Source organism: Eptatretus burgeri, chromosome 10 (assembly GCF_056783735.1).
Source record: "Eptatretus burgeri isolate ZD-2024b chromosome 10, Ebu_testis_v1, whole genome shotgun sequence".
In the NCBI taxonomy this organism is placed as follows: Eukaryota; Metazoa; Chordata; class Myxini; order Myxiniformes; family Myxinidae; genus Eptatretus; species Eptatretus burgeri.
Genome location: NC_140970.1, coordinates 43182717 through 43195607, shown reverse-complemented (window position 1 = coordinate 43195607; position 12891 = coordinate 43182717). Strand labels below are relative to the sequence as shown.

Below are 12891 nucleotides of genomic sequence, written 5' to 3'. Positions count from 1 at the left end.
ATAAATACACGTTATTGAAATGAAACCAGGAATATAATTTCCTTCAAGTGGATTCGTCATTTAAACACACCTGTACAGGTACACCTTGCTTATAATACACAGGTACTGTATACCTTATTTATTCTGCAGGTAAACATCTATACAGGTCTATTGTAGTTATAGTACCTGGTCTCTTGGTATTACCGTATTGATTACACACATGCCTATTCTGTACAAGTATTTCTGATGGGTATATCAAGTGAACTGTGTTCACAATGAGGGTGAGAGTTCGCCACGACCCCACCAGGTGGTGCTCTACCCAATTCGTGGAAGCAAAGTGTGGATATCGCAGGAACGGGTGGGACGATCGAGTCGGAGTCTCATCGCTGAGCAGTCACAGACGAAACTTGTTTGTTCTCCGCGTACTCCAACCGTCACTGCTGGTCCACGAGAAGTTCCGCGAACCATCTCTGCTGTCTATCCATGACTGCACTCTGTCAAAAGTTTACGGGTGAGAACTTGCTTTTGAAATTATGAAACGTCCCCTCTCTCTTGAATGGGGATTTGGTCTTGTCTTGTAGCATACCATGTGTGTCGACGAAGGCGACATTTTTTAATGTTCCCCGCAGAGATTGTTCAATTAAAAACTGTACAAACATATATGTAGATTTCTGTGTAATGGTGCCGCGATGTGTTAAAAGACGCAAGTGTGCGCTCTGCTCACGGCATGTTGAGAAGACACATATTACCTCTACCGATACCAACCTGAACCAATCTGTGCACTCTCCATTCACCGCACCTTCGGCACATAGGCTACATACATACATACATACATACATACATACATATATATTTATCTGGACTAACCCACACGCTGTCCACTCACCATACCTTCGGTACATACATACCTACCTACCTCTAACTGAACCAACCTGTGTGCTCTCCGCTCATGGTACGTTCGATACATACATACATACATACATACATACACACCTGAACAAGCCCGTGCACTCTTCACTCTCAATACATACATACATACATACATACTTATCTGGACTAACCCACGTGCTCTCCACTCACGGTACCTTCGATACATACATACATACACACCTGAACAAGCCCGTGCGCTCTTCACTCTCGATACATACATACATACCTATCGAGACTAACCCACGTGCTCTCCACTCACGGTACCTTCGATACATACATACATACATACATACATACACACCTGAACAAGCCCGTGCACTCTTCACTCTCAATACATACATACATACATACATACATACATACATACATACATACATACATACTTATCTGGACTAACCCACGTGCTCTCCACTCACGGTACCTTCGATACATACATACATACATACATACATACATACATACACACCTGAACAAGCCCGTGCGCTCTTCACTCTCGATACATACATACATACATACCTATCGAGACTAACCCACGTGCTCTCCACTCACGGTACCTTCGATACATACATACATACATACATACACACCTGAACAAGCCCGTGCGCTCTTCACTCTCGATACATACATACATACCTATCGAGACTAAACTACGTGCTCTCCACTCACTGTACATTCGATACATACATACATACACACCTGACCAAGCCCGTGCGCTCTTCACTCTCGATACATACATACATACATACATACATACATACATACTTATCTGGACTAACCCACGTGCTCTCCACTCACGGTACCTTCGGTACATACATACACACACATACATACATACATACATACATATACATACATACTTATCTAGACTAACCTACGTGCTCTCCACTCATGGTACATTCGAAATATACATACATACATACACACCTGAACAAGCCCGTGCGCTCTTCACTCTCGATACATACATACATACATACATACCTATCGAGACTAAACCACGTGCTCTCCACTCACGGTACATTCGATACATACAGACATACACACCTGAACAAGCCAGTGCGCTCTTCACTCTTGATACATACATACATACATACATACATACTTATCTGGACTAACCCACGTGCTCTCCACTCACGGTACCTTTGGTACATACATACACACATACATACATACATACATACTTATCTAGACTAACCCACGTGCTCTCCACTCATGGTACATTCGATACATACTTATCTAGACTAACCCACGTGCTCTCCACTCATGGTACATTCGATACATACATACATACACACCTGAACAAGCCCGTGCGCTCTTCACTCTCGATACATACATACATACATACATACTTATCTAGACTAACCCACGCGCTCTCCACTCAAGATACCTTCGGTACATACATACATACATACATACATACATATTTATCGAGACGAACCCGTGCGCTCTCCACTCACAGTACCTTCGGTACATACATACATACATACATACTTATCTAAACTAACCCACGCGCTCTCCACTCACGGTACCTTCGGTACATACATACCTACCTCTAACTGAACCAACCTGTATGTTAAAAGACGCAAGTGTGCGCTCTGCTCACGGCATGTTGAGAAGACACATATTACCTCTACCGATACCAACCTGAACCAATCTGTGCACTCTCCATTCACCGCACCTTCGGCACATAGGCTACATACATACATACATACATACATACATACATATATATTTATCTGGACTAACCCACACGCTGTCCACTCACCATACCTTCGGTACATACATACCTACCTACCTCTAACTGAACCAACCTGTGTGCTCTCCGCTCATGGTACGTTCGATACATACATACATACATACATACATACACACCTGAACAAGCCCGTGCACTCTTCACTCTCAATACATACATACATACATACATACTTATCTGGACTAACCCACGTGCTCTCCACTCACGGTACCTTCGATACATACATACATACACACCTGAACAAGCCCGTGCGCTCTTCACTCTCGATACATACATACATACCTATCGAGACTAACCCACGTGCTCTCCACTCACGGTACCTTCGATACATACATACATACATACATACATACACACCTGAACAAGCCCGTGCACTCTTCACTCTCAATACATACATACATACATACATACATACATACATACATACATACATACATACATACTTATCTGGACTAACCCACGTGCTCTCCACTCACGGTACCTTCGATACATACATACATACATACATACATACATACATACATACATACACACCTGAACAAGCCCGTGCGCTCTTCACTCTCGATACATACATACATACATACCTATCGAGACTAACCCACGTGCTCTCCACTCACGGTACCTTCGATACATACATACATACATACATACACACCTGAACAAGCCCGTGCGCTCTTCACTCTCGATACATACATACATACCTATCGAGACTAAACTACGTGCTCTCCACTCACTGTACATTCGATACATACATACATACACACCTGACCAAGCCCGTGCGCTCTTCACTCTCGATACATACATACATACATACATACATACATACATACTTATCTGGACTAACCCACGTGCTCTCCACTCACGGTACCTTCGGTACATACATACACACACATACATACATACATACATACATATACATACATACTTATCTAGACTAACCTACGTGCTCTCCACTCATGGTACATTCGAAATATACATACATACATACACACCTGAACAAGCCCGTGCGCTCTTCACTCTCGATACATACATACATACATACATACCTATCGAGACTAAACCACGTGCTCTCCACTCACGGTACATTCGATACATACAGACATACACACCTGAACAAGCCAGTGCGCTCTTCACTCTTGATACATACATACATACATACATACATACTTATCTGGACTAACCCACGTGCTCTCCACTCACGGTACCTTTGGTACATACATACACACATACATACATACATACATACTTATCTAGACTAACCCACGTGCTCTCCACTCATGGTACATTCGATACATACTTATCTAGACTAACCCACGTGCTCTCCACTCATGGTACATTCGATACATACATACATACACACCTGAACAAGCCCGTGCGCTCTTCACTCTCGATACATACATACATACATACATACTTATCTAGACTAACCCACGCGCTCTCCACTCAAGATACCTTCGGTACATACATACATACATACATACATACATATTTATCGAGACGAACCCGTGCGCTCTCCACTCACAGTACCTTCGGTACATACATACATACATACATACTTATCTAAACTAACCCACGCGCTCTCCACTCACGGTACCTTCGGTACATACATACCTACCTCTAACTGAACCAACCTGTGTGCTCTCCGCTCACGGTAGGTTCATCAGATAAATATCTACCTGAACCAACCACTCTGTAAACCATGTAAGTGTGTCCATGTCACTTGTCACGCATCAAAGTGATGAGCTGCTAAGGCAGGCGGGAACCTGATAATCATCAAAAACAGATAAACTCTGCTAAAAAAAGGATGCTTGCTTACCAAGTCATGGTATCATATTCGAGATAAACATCTTGTCACGCTTCATATGTAAAATAATTGTTCAAAACATATAAAGTTTTCATTTCGTGTGATTTGATGAATTTTCCTACATGGAGCCATGAATTATGCAAACGAGCAGTGGTGGTTTCTAATGTACAGAAGCATTTACTCAGGGAAGGTTGGAATGTAGCTGCTGCACTCGGGTTCTCTGATTGTCTCCCATTTTTGTCCTATTTTTAAAATGTGAATTTATTTTGCACAAACGGAATCCTTATTGCTTCCCTGCAAGATGATTATTGTTTATATTTTAAGAATCCTGCTCGTGCTGCTCTGGTACCATATGTTGTTTGTCTCTAATGCAAGATTTTTGCGCAATTCCTTGATATATAGCAAGTTTCATCCACGTGATGGCTTTTCTTTTTGGAGCGAGGTCGCTGCATTGTTTGTCCTACCTGTGGTGCAGATGATCTTGATGCCTCAATAGCGTGATCTTCATAGGCCGTGGTCATTGAATTGTATTGCTTATGATGTGTAGGCCACAGTTGATTTTGACCATTGTACACCTCAATTGGAAACCTTGTCCAAGACCTCATCGGTGGCGTATCTTTCGAGATTGATGAAGTCTCATCATTGGCACAACTGCCTGTAAAAACATGCGCACAAAGCAGTACGCCGTGCATGCTCTTGTCCCGTGTCCTGTTTTCGTCCTCAATGGAGTGCCTCTCCCATCAAATTGGATGTTTTTTTAATGCTTCCTCCTGCCTGACTGCTTCCTGCATTCTTCTGGCCTTTTGGGGGGAGAATAAACAAGCAGTGGTGGTGCCGAATGCACACTGCATTGTTTAGACCTGATTTAAGGAAATTGACTCTATAAAGGTCAATTCTTCCTATGGCCTCAAACTATTCTTAAAACTCAGGAGCAAGCATCATGCTGACCCAACTTTGTGTCTCCCACAGGGCATTATGAATGAAGTTGTTTGGCAGTGACGGAAGCTGTAATCAACGACAGCGAGAGGCATCACCATGGAGGTTGAAAATGACATTGACCTTTCGCAGATTGATATATCACCTCTTTGGACATCACCGGCCAGTCCACCAACATCAGGACGGCAGGACAAGCTTTCATCCAACAGGAAAGTCGGTGCTAACAACAACCACAAGTTGCTTTCTCCCTCTTCCTCCACATCACCTCATGGTGACGACAGAAGTGACATCGTGATGAGCAAGGATTCAGAAGTGGCAAAGTCCTCTGGGACAGTTCAAATAATCCCGACTGCTCTGCTTTCTACCACCAGGCCCCATAGTCCCGCAACACGACACAAGTTGACAAACATGCGTGACCAAAAGGCCCGAAGCCTTTTTGCACAACCCTGGCAGATGGATGGTAAGGAACGAGAAGAAAATGCTGACCCATACATCGATAATGCCGACTTGGAGGGTGCTGGTCTTCAAAGGGGCTTGCGGTCAACTTCCTATCGACGGGCGATGCAAGCTGTGGGGGAAGGGGGTGAGGATGGCAGGAGAAAAGGCTGGGCAACCAGAATTCCTGAACTGAAGCTGAAAAGTGTTCGTGAGGAAGTGTCCAGCCCTGTTCTACGGAAGGTGAGACATCCTCTTCATCTTTTTTTTTTTTTTTTTTTTGGTCTTGGCTGTTTCTCTAGAGGTTTTTGTAAACTCTTTATGAAGTCTATAAGAGGCAGCTGTGTGCACGCACACATCACATTCCATTTGTGTTGAAGCACTTGGATGAACATCAGGCTGTTTTACCCATGGCACTGTGTGTAAAGATGCTCTCAAGTGTGCTCAGCGTTTGTGGCGTCATATTTAACCAGAATGAATGAATGAAAATCTTATGAAAACAAATTTCCCGTTATTAACAGTTGAAGCACCTTGGAAGGCAAGGATAGTAAGCTGGCTATACTATCTTTCTTTCACGAACATGGGGATGATATTTATTGCAAATGTTTTTTGAATTGAGCATGCCATTGTAAGCAGGTGCTCTGTTATGATTTGATAATGTCACAAAGGTTTCTCAAAGGTGGTACTCCAATGTAGTTTTCGACGCATTTCATTTATCTTCATCTTTTTTCCACCACAATTAAATGGTTGCTGACATAAATCTTTTCCTCTGTTTACAGGACCTCCCCCCCACACCCCACATCCCCAATTATTATCTCATGTTGCTGATTCAAATCCCTTGTATATTATGTTGACTTGTCCATTATCTATTAATGTCCCTGTAATTTATGTAGAATTACACTGATGGCTTTCTCTTATTGTCCTTGTCTTGCCTCTGCTTTATGTACAAGCTCCTCCATCAGCTTTAAACACTGCAGAGAGATAGTTTTTTTCTGTTGTCCTCTCCCCCCACCCCTTACAAAACTCGCTGACTTCTCTCATCAACAAAGTTATTTTCAAAGACTTGACCGAGAGTTTTTCACAATTTTATGAATGGAGCGTACCTTATGAATGAGCACCAGAATGCTTCTACTCAATCAAACTGAACTTTTAACTTCTCTTCTGAATAGCAAACTGCAAAACTCATGTTAATACTTAATGGGACTTTAACAGACATTATCTTTTACGAAAAAAAAATGCAAAAAAAATTCTCAAGACAGCACGGGGTAAGGTGTTCTACGTACTCTCCAGTTTAAATCAGCTTTGGATGCCGATGACGTCATCCATCAATGCTGTTTCTGCAATACCATTATTGGTTAGTCACATGATCAGATTTGTTTCAAAATTTTCAACTATCTCGATGAAATGGACAAAGTGGACAAGGTTGAGTAATTGAAAAGCGAAAAGTCATCATGCTGCATTAATTTCTCTTATTGTAATAAATTAGTTGGTACTTGAACATCCTCAACAAGGACGATCAATTTGGCATTGAGGTAACTTGTTTATCAATGTCCAACCTCACACGTTGTTCCAGTATACAGTATGGTGTGTGTGTGTTGCCGGTGGATCTTAAGCCTCTCCTTTTTCGGCCTGCAGGATAAGAGGTTTATTGCTGTTGTAGGGTTTGTTTCTCCAATTAGCATCCCAAATTTTAACGGTACCCCAGAGTTTCTTTGATTCCTAGGGCTACTAAACCACCATTTCGAAAAAAAAAAAATAATAATTCTTCCAGCACTCCTAATTTCCAAAAGTTCCAAACTGTATCTCAAATCCGGCTTATATTTTCTGAATGAAATTTTGCATCAACAGTGGAAATAAAAAGTATGCTGGGTTGACAATTTTTTTTTTTTTTACCTTGACCTAATCTTAAAGTTGTGACCCAAGTATTATATGCACATTTTAACATTTTTCACAAAAACTCGACCAAGGTTCACCCAATCAGAACAAAATTGCCCTTACACGATAGCTTTGAGCAAATCACATTTACGATAAATTTAAATCGTACCCCTCTGGGTTAAGGTCAAGGTCTTTGATCCCGAGGAGTACTAAACCACCATTTAGGATTGTCTCCCTTTTTTTGCCAATCTCCGAGCTGTATCTCGGATCAGCCTGGGACTTTCAGAATGAAATTTTGCATCAATAATAGGAATAAAAAGTTTGCAGGGTTGACATAAGTGTTTTGGCCTTGACCTAACTTGAAGGTCGTGACCCAATTATAGACATTTTAACATGTTTCTCCATAACTCGACTGAGGTTTGTCCAATCAACAAAATTCCCATTTTTGGGTCTAGAGTAAGCTGCATTTATTCTTAATTTACATCATACCCCTCCAGGTTAAAGGTCAAGGTCAAATGACGGTCTGAAAAAAAGAAAACGCAATTGAGGTCAATTGGTGGTCTGAAAAAACAAGAAAAACTTTTTTGTTGTTGTTATTGCCCAATTTTGCTATTGTGGAATATTAAAGACCGCTTGGCCTTCCAAGATGTTTTCTCATCATTAAAATGAAGTTGTGTATATGATATTTGATTAGAGTCCTTGACCTACTCTTTTTGGATTGTGACATAATTAACAAAAAACAACACCTTTTCATGATCATAACTTGAATAATTTTCCTCCGATTTTCATGATGTTGAGTTTTCTGGATAGATTGTCAATGGAGACACATTTTATTAATTCACACTATCCCTAAATGTTGAAGGTCAAGGTCATATTGTGGTCCAAAACAAATGTGGCCATCATTGAATGGCAGGCCAAGAGTACGTCACTGGCGATCGCTTTGTGATTGCAGCTATCTAGTATATTTATTATCCGTTCTATTATTTATTTAATTGATAAATTTGCTCAGGATAAATGTTCGTCTCTTCTCTGCTTACACTGAGAAGTCTTTTATTCCATAGGGAACAGGCGTGCTGGTATCTGCTGTCTCAATGAATGATTGAATCTCACTCGGAGCCAAAGAGCAGATGTAATAACAAACTGGCAGCAGAATTATCGTACCGGACCATGTTCATGGGATGAATGTGCTTTATTGATTGGAAAAGGGGGTGAGGGGAGGAGTTGGTTGATGGGTGATTCGAATAAAATGCTTTGTATGTATGTATGTCTTACATATACATGGGGTGGGGAGCGATTTAAACTGAAGGGAAGAGCGGAAGTGTCAAAATTTAAAGAGGGATGGCAGGTTTAGATCCGCGTCCATGTTTTGTGGACATAAATAAATGGCTTTTTAAAGGCGAGACAAAGGAAAGTGGAAGAAACTAGAGAAAAGGATTGCAGAGCAAGGAGGGATGAAGGAGGCAGATTACTGGTGGTTGGTGGTTCATGATGCAAAGGGTGGGGAATGATAGTTTGGTAGTTGTGACATAAGGGAGCGTCGAGAAGAGTCCTCTGCATTTGCTAAAATAGGAGACACCCACTCATAAGATCTTTTGCATGGTTGATTGTTGTTTGTGAAAACAATTGACAACTTTGTTTGTACATTGCTTGCTTGTTCATCCAGTTTATATTATTTAACATTTATAGTCCCACAGCATACCTGCCTGCTTTGGCATCCTTGGTCTATTGATTAATCCATGACTGAGGGCTCCTTAGGTTCCCAACCATAGCTGATAGCATGGATTATGTAAGGATGGTGTTGTTTGGCTGTTCTTGCAGCTCAATAAGTCAAGTTGAGATCATTGGGTTTTGTTCGCAATAAAAATTTTCGGTTTTTTACTGCATTGTTTGTGGGGATACACATCGAGGCAGTCCAAAGGTCACCAAAGCAACCCATGAATCAGCAGCTCAGTATGCTTGTTTGGTTGAAGCCAAGCGGGGTGATTTCTTCGGTGAGGGCTGGTCCTGAATGAGTTGACAGATGGTTTATATTCTGAAATGCAGTTGGGCTGTGTCGAGAATGAGGATTCTGCAGGACCTGACCTGGCTGAGACCATTTGTGCTTTATATATCTCGGTATTAGCCAGTCACACAGTTATCTGAAGGTTTTCAACGCATGTAGTTGCATTTGTACAACTGTCATGTTTTTGTTGACATACCATCAAACAGACATTCTTCATGCCCACAAAAAGATGACAAGTGGTTAATGAATCAAAGTTCTTATCAAGAAGCTACTTTCTTGTTTAATTTGACAGGAGTCCCATAGTGTGAATAGTGCACTCGCTTAGTAAGTGAAAGGCAAGTGAGAGGTTGCCGGTTCGATTCCCAGATTGGACAAAACCTTGGGCAAGTATTCCTGCTCAAATTGCCTCTGTTTACCAATCAGTAAGTAAGAACCTGGTTGATGGTCGATTGGCGGATCGCTGTCCGGGGGAATGATTCTGTCAATCCAGATAGCAAGTGGTCTGGTCTTCTCAGATATTCCTTGACACCAGCTGGGTGACACTGCTTGTTATCTCAGAGTGTGGTTACTGTGTGGACAGCAGTTTCTTTCCTACACTATAAACAAATTCACACTCTCAGGCATTGGCAAGTCTGATGCAACAGCCATCTTCGATCATGAAGGGTAACCATTATTGTTGAACATGGAGATGTGAGGCTGTAACAATGGCTTTTCAAGAAAGTTTTTTTGTTGTTGTTTTCTTACATAAGCCTTATACTGAAGAGCTTATTTGATCTTTATATGATGTTTAATTTTGAAGGTTTTAATTAATTCGGGTTATTTGACTTTTTTGGTACGAAATTGCTTATTCAACGGTCTGTGTCGTATTTGCTTTGGCACTTTAAGTCACTTCCTGGCATGATGCGCTTCAAATTTTGAATGCATAAAATCACGGACAAGACTCATTTCATTCAGGAGAAATGAAAGATACACCCCAACCATGCATGAAGGTCTAAAGTGTTAAACTTGGTGATAGTTTGTTGGACAAAGTTTAATTTCAGAAAATGATCTACCTAATGTGATTGAACCGGAATGGATTCAAATCAGGTTGATTATACATTTTTATATGTAGTTATATATGTGTGTGTGTATATATTTGTGTGTATATATATATATATATATATATATATATATAAATATATATATATATATTTATATATATTTATATATATTTATATATATATATATATATATATATATATATATATATATATATATATATATATATATATATATATAATATTGGTGTGCAAAGTCAAGCAATACTCATGGAAGAGCTAGAATACAGAACGGATTAGGATGCAACAGAAGCCAAGGAACAGCAGAAGAGAGAAGGGGGAGGGGTGGGGGGCACCAACAGAGCCGAGGGATAAAATTGATGGATGCGGCGAAGAATGAGTGGAAGGAGAGACTGCAAGGGTTGGACGATACCGACACAGAAGTAAACTCTCAGGGAGGTAAAAAATGGAAATTTGGAAGGAGTTGGGCCTGGGGGGAATTATGGGGGTTATGGGGAGAAAGGGTGGGGGGGTGGGAGGTTAACAGCAAGGTAGAAAAGATTGTGGTTTTGGGTTGTGGATAATCTGAGATGGTGAGGAACAGCTGTCTTGAAGACCTGGAAGGGAGAATGATATTGAAGAGGATGTGGAAGTTTGTTCCACAGGTGAGGGAAAAAAAGGAAAAAAAAATGAGTGGAGGTGAGCAGTGATTCTGAATTAACAGGGTGGGGCATTGTTTCCCAGGTTAACATAAAGCATTGCCAACTAAAGTAAGAGCGAACAGTTGTAGACTTCTTTAAAGCTTCACTTCTATTCATAAGGGTTGAATGTTTGAGATATTGGCAGCACACTGATAGTGACAGTAGATTACATCAGGTTAATCTGTGAACTCTGTTGCTTTCGCTTTTTACTCGAGCAATGATTTGTTACAACAGCCTGTGTCATGTCGGTTCCGTCAAATGGTATTTCACCATCATGTTTCTGTTGACAGGAGGTCAACAAGAGGCCGAATTCGTTTAGAGGAGGCTGGTGCAGGTTTTAACATGTCACGATGTTGATACGATCTTAAGATCCAACCACAATCTGCATCTCTTTGGAAAACCTCTGAAACATCGACAATCAAAATGTGCTCTGAGAAACGTACAACACAAAGGCTGTCACATATGTCAACTTACAATGAGGTTTAAACGTCTTTCAGTATCTCAATAGGATTGATAGAGTTATTCACCGAAACACCCAGGATGTCTGAGATGGTCAGAATATCAGGTGTGGATAAATTTTTATGGCTCCGCTGATGAAGTCACTGGAGGCATTATGTTTTCGGGTTGTCCGTCTGTCCATGCCTACTCCGTCCAATCCTACGTCTGTCCAAGCTAATTAACCTCCGCCATCTTCGAAGATGGATGGAGGTTACTGTTTTCACCCCTTTCTGTTTCTTTGTTTGTGAACAGTATTACGGAAAAACTCCTCGACGGATTTCGACGAAACTTGGTTGGGGGGGGGGGATTAGGTATGGTCCAAGGATCATGCCATTAGATTTTGGATTGTCCCCCCCGCCCCCCAAAAAAAATTGTTAGAGAAAAAATTGTTTTTTTTGCATTTCTACATGTTTTAAGTGATTTCCAACCCCCCCAAAAATTGTTAGAGAGAAATTTTTTTTTGCATTTTTACATGTTTTAAGTGATTTCCAATCCCCCCCCCCCAAAAAAAATTGTTAGAGAAAAAAAATAATTTTGCAACTTTTTTTTCAACAAAATTTCGGTTTCTTTTTTTTGCATTTCTACATGTTTTAAGTGATTTCCAACCCCCCCACCCCCCCAAAAAAAAATGTTGGAGAAAAGAACTACAACTCTGTCAGCACTGTTGACATCATATTTAATGAATAAGATATAAGGTTCACTTGAGTGACCCAGCAGTATTGGCGGCGGAGGTTTTGCACTCTCCCGAGTGCTCCCCCTCTAGTTTTCTCTGTTTTTTGCAACCGCTTATTGTATTGACACAAAATTTTCAGCATAGATGCGACTACTCATTTAGAATGTTTTAATGATAATTATGAGGTCATAAATCATGTGGTGTGGTAGCCATGTTGGGAAAAAAAGGAAAAAAATTGGAACTCTGTATCTCTGAAACCGCTTCATGTCAA

At 40.9% G+C, this 12891-nt stretch overlaps 1 protein-coding gene across 1 annotated transcript in view; it reads left to right on the top strand.

The window, feature by feature from the left end:
* Positions 1-327: 327 nt before the first annotated feature.
* ARHGEF26 (Rho guanine nucleotide exchange factor 26) overlaps positions 328-12891 on the top strand; it is a 92396-nt gene continuing 79832 nt past the window's right edge. The window contains exons 1-2 of the mRNA XM_085898039.1: positions 328-490; positions 5433-6077. Coding sequence (XP_085754165.1) covers positions 5499-6077 — 579 coding nt within the window. The 5' untranslated portion in view covers positions 328-490; positions 5433-5498. The remainder of the gene's footprint in view (positions 491-5432; positions 6078-12891) is intronic.